This window comes from Malus domestica, chromosome 11, assembly GCF_042453785.1.
Source record: "Malus domestica chromosome 11, GDT2T_hap1".
NCBI classification, from domain to species: Eukaryota; Viridiplantae; Streptophyta; class Magnoliopsida; order Rosales; family Rosaceae; genus Malus; species Malus domestica.
In genome coordinates, this window is record NC_091671.1 from 32,197,547 (window position 1) to 32,201,787 (window position 4,241).

General features: G+C 34.3%; 1 protein-coding gene across 1 annotated transcript; it reads left to right on the forward strand.

Moving 5' to 3' along the window:
• Window positions 1-2,321: 2,321 nt before the first annotated feature.
• LOC108174555 (uncharacterized) lies at window positions 2,322-3,487 on the forward strand. Its single transcript, XM_017335651.1, has 2 exons — window positions 2,322-2,352; window positions 2,901-3,487. Exons 1-2 carry the CDS (start codon window positions 2,322-2,324, stop codon window positions 3,485-3,487), a joined length of 618 nt encoding a protein of 205 aa, XP_017191140.1.
• Window positions 3,488-4,241: the final 754 nt, after the last annotated feature.

Here is a 4,241-nt window from a genome sequence, read left to right on the forward strand (position 1 = left end):
TCTTGGTTCAACTAGTAGTTTTGAACAACTAATTGGACACTCTTAAATTGTCTTAAGAAATGTCAAATGTGTCAGTAGTAACCAAACCAAGAATAAGTGTCTAAAATCTATAAAAGGTTTAAAGACCTTAGTCACTTAATAACAAGACATCAACTTAATGGAGTTAAAATGATAAGCTTGAAAGGTTTGAAGCTTCTCCACTATGTCCTCTACCCGTGTATTCATAATTGTACATTTTGAATGTATAATGCAATTTCTCATTAAGGTCATGAGAAACAGTGGGAGGTGAAAATGGATATAAACTTAAATATGATATGTCTTATCTCATTAAGGTCAAGTGTTAAAGATTCTACGTTGTGTAACATCCTAAGGGTGACTTATGGATGTTGGTTTCGCCAACCTAGCATATAATGGGTATGTTGGGAGTTGTCCGTCATTCTCTTTTATGAGAACATGCTAATATCAAAGAAAATGGACAAGTTGATGAAACAAAAGGGAATAGTTTCAAATTGAGTCACAACATAGTGTTTAATGACAAGACAACCCAGTTTCGGCACCTCATGTAACTAATATGCTCTATGTAGTTTTGATGAAGAATTAAATCAACCACCTAGATGGTATGGTTGAATTCCTATATCCTTAGTAGGAGCCATGCTTCCACTAATGATTTGGATAATTCTTATATGACTACTTTAAAGATCTTAGTATGACTAAAACTTGAAGTATGGTGTTTGACACCATACAATTTAAATGAATGGACTTGATAAAATAAGTCACACATATCAAATGGGATTACTTGAGAAGGAATTCTTTTGAGTATGTTCATTTAAATAACTTGTGTTAGCTAGAGTTGTTGATTGTCCCAAAACTGTTGAGACATCATCAATAAGCTAATGCATCTTAAAGATTATCAATAAGCTAATGACTTGAAATGATAAAAACCCAAAGTCCAAACCAACACTAAGTGGCCGGCCAAGGATGAGGAAAGAAGAGAGAGAAAGAGTCAAGTAGTTGACTTACTTCTTTTACCTTTATAAAGGGAGTTTAATGAAAAAAGTTTCATTAGGGCTTTTGTGTGTCCTTTTCAACAAGAGAAAAATAAGTCTCTCTCTCTCTACACACACATAGCCGGTCACTAAGAGGAGAAAATAGCTAATCATCTCTTCTCCTTTTGATTATTCCAACATCCATCTCACTACACTAGTGGGTGTGGATATGTAGAGGTCTTCTATATACTTGGAGGCTTAAGGGAGCCCTAAATCTTTAAGGTGGAGGAAGCAAGGAGGGAGGCTAGACTCAAGGAGTTCAAAGAACAAAGAGCCTGGAGGTGGTCCATCATTGGTCTAAAGTCTAGATCAAGAGGTATAAAACTCAACCTTAACTTTGTTCTTCAATATTTTGTTTGATGCATCGTATATGAACATATGCTTCTTGAAGGGGATTTGCATGATTATAGCTTTGATAATATGTGATAATATGCTTCCGTTGCTTATGTATAGAAATTTAGAATTGTATATGCATGCAAGTCACTAGAAATCCCATAGAAATCTCAAAATTTCCCTTCATGCTAATATGCCTATCTCTATGTCTTATTTCCCACCTAATGCCTATCTCTATGTTTTATTTCCCACCTACTTAATAAAATTGTATTCACAAGTTTTTCCATTGACAAAATGAGGTATAAGGACATAGAAACCTGGCCAAGTGCAACATTGCGATTTTTATTGTTCCAAGGAACTATTTTGCTCTCTCTGGCTCCTTTTTTTTTCTAAATTTTTTTTTACCGGAATTGAAAGATAGCGTGGGCTGGTGTTTGTCACTAGGAAGGGTGATGGATGATAGGGGACTTGATAGTTGTCGGCGCATCGTGGATGATTTGGGAGAGTGATGGATTTATTTTTATTTTTGTTAGTTTTAGTTTTTCTTTATTTTGGTTTAATTTATTTTGTAAGATTGTGAGTATAAAATGTGAGGTAGAACCGGTTATAGTGTTTGAGATTGATATGGAAAAGTCTTGATTAAAGCTATTTGGTTATCCTCAATGTTTTAGGATAACAGAATTGTGTGAAGTTCAATGGTTTGGGAAAAGAACTTAGTGTTGGAACTCTATTTGGTTTCATAGTTCTTTATGGTTTGTATAGTTTGAATCCTAGACTAATTCTGATAGGGAATAAGTTAGAGGACTACTATATATATATATATATCTGTATCTATACACTCAAACAACTGCTCTTGCAATTTGGTAGCTTATTTTGTCCAAGACCTATTGACTAAAAGAGCTATTATTTTGCCAAAGAGGAGAAGGTTTTGAGCAAGCTGCAATGGCTTCATCATTAGGATCGAATAATGCAGGTATGTTTTAAAGATTTTGTTCTTGAGTGTGTTTAATAAAAAGGCTTATATAAATCGCATAATGGTGTCGTTTTTGTAAAATGTTTAATAACTAAAATTTGACCATTGGGAAATATGGGATTTTGTCTTTTCATTCTATTCTTTGAAGAGGGTTCTCCCTCATCGTCTTTGATGGACCTTTCTCTTCCTTGTTACTTGTCTAAAATATAGTTTTGAGTCAAGATAGATGCTAAAGTAGACAAAGACTTCTTGTTGGTTCGTGTGTGTGTGTGTGTGTGTGTGTGTATGTATGTATGTTGTCAAAGACTTCTTGTTGGTTCATGTGTGTGTGTGTGTGTGTATATATGTATGTATGTTGTACAATCTGTGTTGATCAATTTTGCAGAAGTTTACTAAATCTCATTGAGTTGTTTACTCTATATATGTCTTTGAAAATAAGATCATATGTATGAGTAAGTTGATTCAACAAACAATTTTTGGGTAGTGAAAAGATAGAAATCAAGAATCTTCAAGATTCATAGTGCTAATTTCATTGATGTCTAATGCAGTTTCACTAAAGTCACTCAATTTAGCACCAGTGCCAATACTCACTAGTGGAAGCAATTACAAAAAATGGAGAAAAGAGATTGAATTACTTATGACACTAAATGAGTATGACATCGCCCTTGATAATCCACAACCTAAGGCCATGACTAATAGAAGCACCAAGGTTAAGAAGACTGACTTTGAGAGATGGACTAGAGCCAACAAAGTGGCTCTATCCATATTGGAAGGTGACATGACTGACACTGTGCGTGGTGGTATCAAAAAGTCAACTTTTACCAAAGATTACCTCCAAGCCATTGAGAATAAATTTAAAGAACCAAAGAAGGCTGAGATTGCTCAATATATGTCTCTTTTAACTTCTTACAAGTTTGAAGGAGGAGGCTCAATCAAAGACCACATTATGAAAATGACTGATGCAGCTGAGAAGCTGACTTCCATGTATGTTAACATTGGGGAAAAACAACTTGTTTTCATGATACTGCAAGCATTACCACAGAAATTTAGTCAACTTAAAGTGTCCTATAATACTCAAGACAAGACTTATACTGTGGATGAACTCATTGCTCAATGTGTGCAAGAAGAGAACTAACAAAAGCAATAGAAGGGCAAGGAATCTGAGACTGTCAATTTTGGGAAAGCTACCAAAGGGAATAAGGAGGCAAATTTTGGTAAAACTTCTAAATCTCAGACTTTTGATAAAACTGTTATGCCTGCTAAAAGTTCTAGTTCCTCTAAGTCTAACAAATTTAAAGTGAAAACTAAAAACATTGAAAAAGTAAAATGTCATCATTGCAAAACTAAGGGTCATTATAGAAAAGACTAGGAAATATTCAAGGATTGGCTGAGATCTAAGGGTAGAACTGATATCTATGTCTGTGAGGAGCAAATCTTATAGATACTCCCACAAACTCTTGGTGGTTTGATATTGGAGCATTTGTGCATATCACTAATTCTTTGCAAGGTTTTAAGGAACAAAAGAAAACAAGTAGTTTTAATGTTTTCGTGGGGGAAGGAACCAAAGTGTCTATGGAGGCCATTGGTACTGTCAAGTTGAAATTAGATACTGGTTTAACAATGCAGTTGAAAGATGTGTTATATGTGCCTAATGAGGAAAAATTTGGTTTCTGCATCAAAACTAGTTAAACAAGGCTATGTATTTATGGGAGATGCTGAATGTGTCAAGTTTTTTAAAAAAGGATCTTTGCAGGGAAAAACATTTTTATATGATCATCTTTGGAAATTACAGTGCAATGTAGATTTTGAAAACTTGCATGTTTTAAATACTGCCACTAAAAGGATGCATGCTTTTGATCAATCCTTTATGCTTTGGCACAAAAGATTAA

Coding starts and splice junctions, on each gene's coding strand:
- LOC108174555 (XM_017335651.1), top strand. CDS start 2,322: ATGGCTTCATCATTAGGATCGAATAATGCAG. Junction 2,353..2,900: donor ATTAGGATCGAATAATGCAG/GTATGTTTTAAA, acceptor TGTCTAATGCAG/TTTCACTAAAGTCACTCAAT.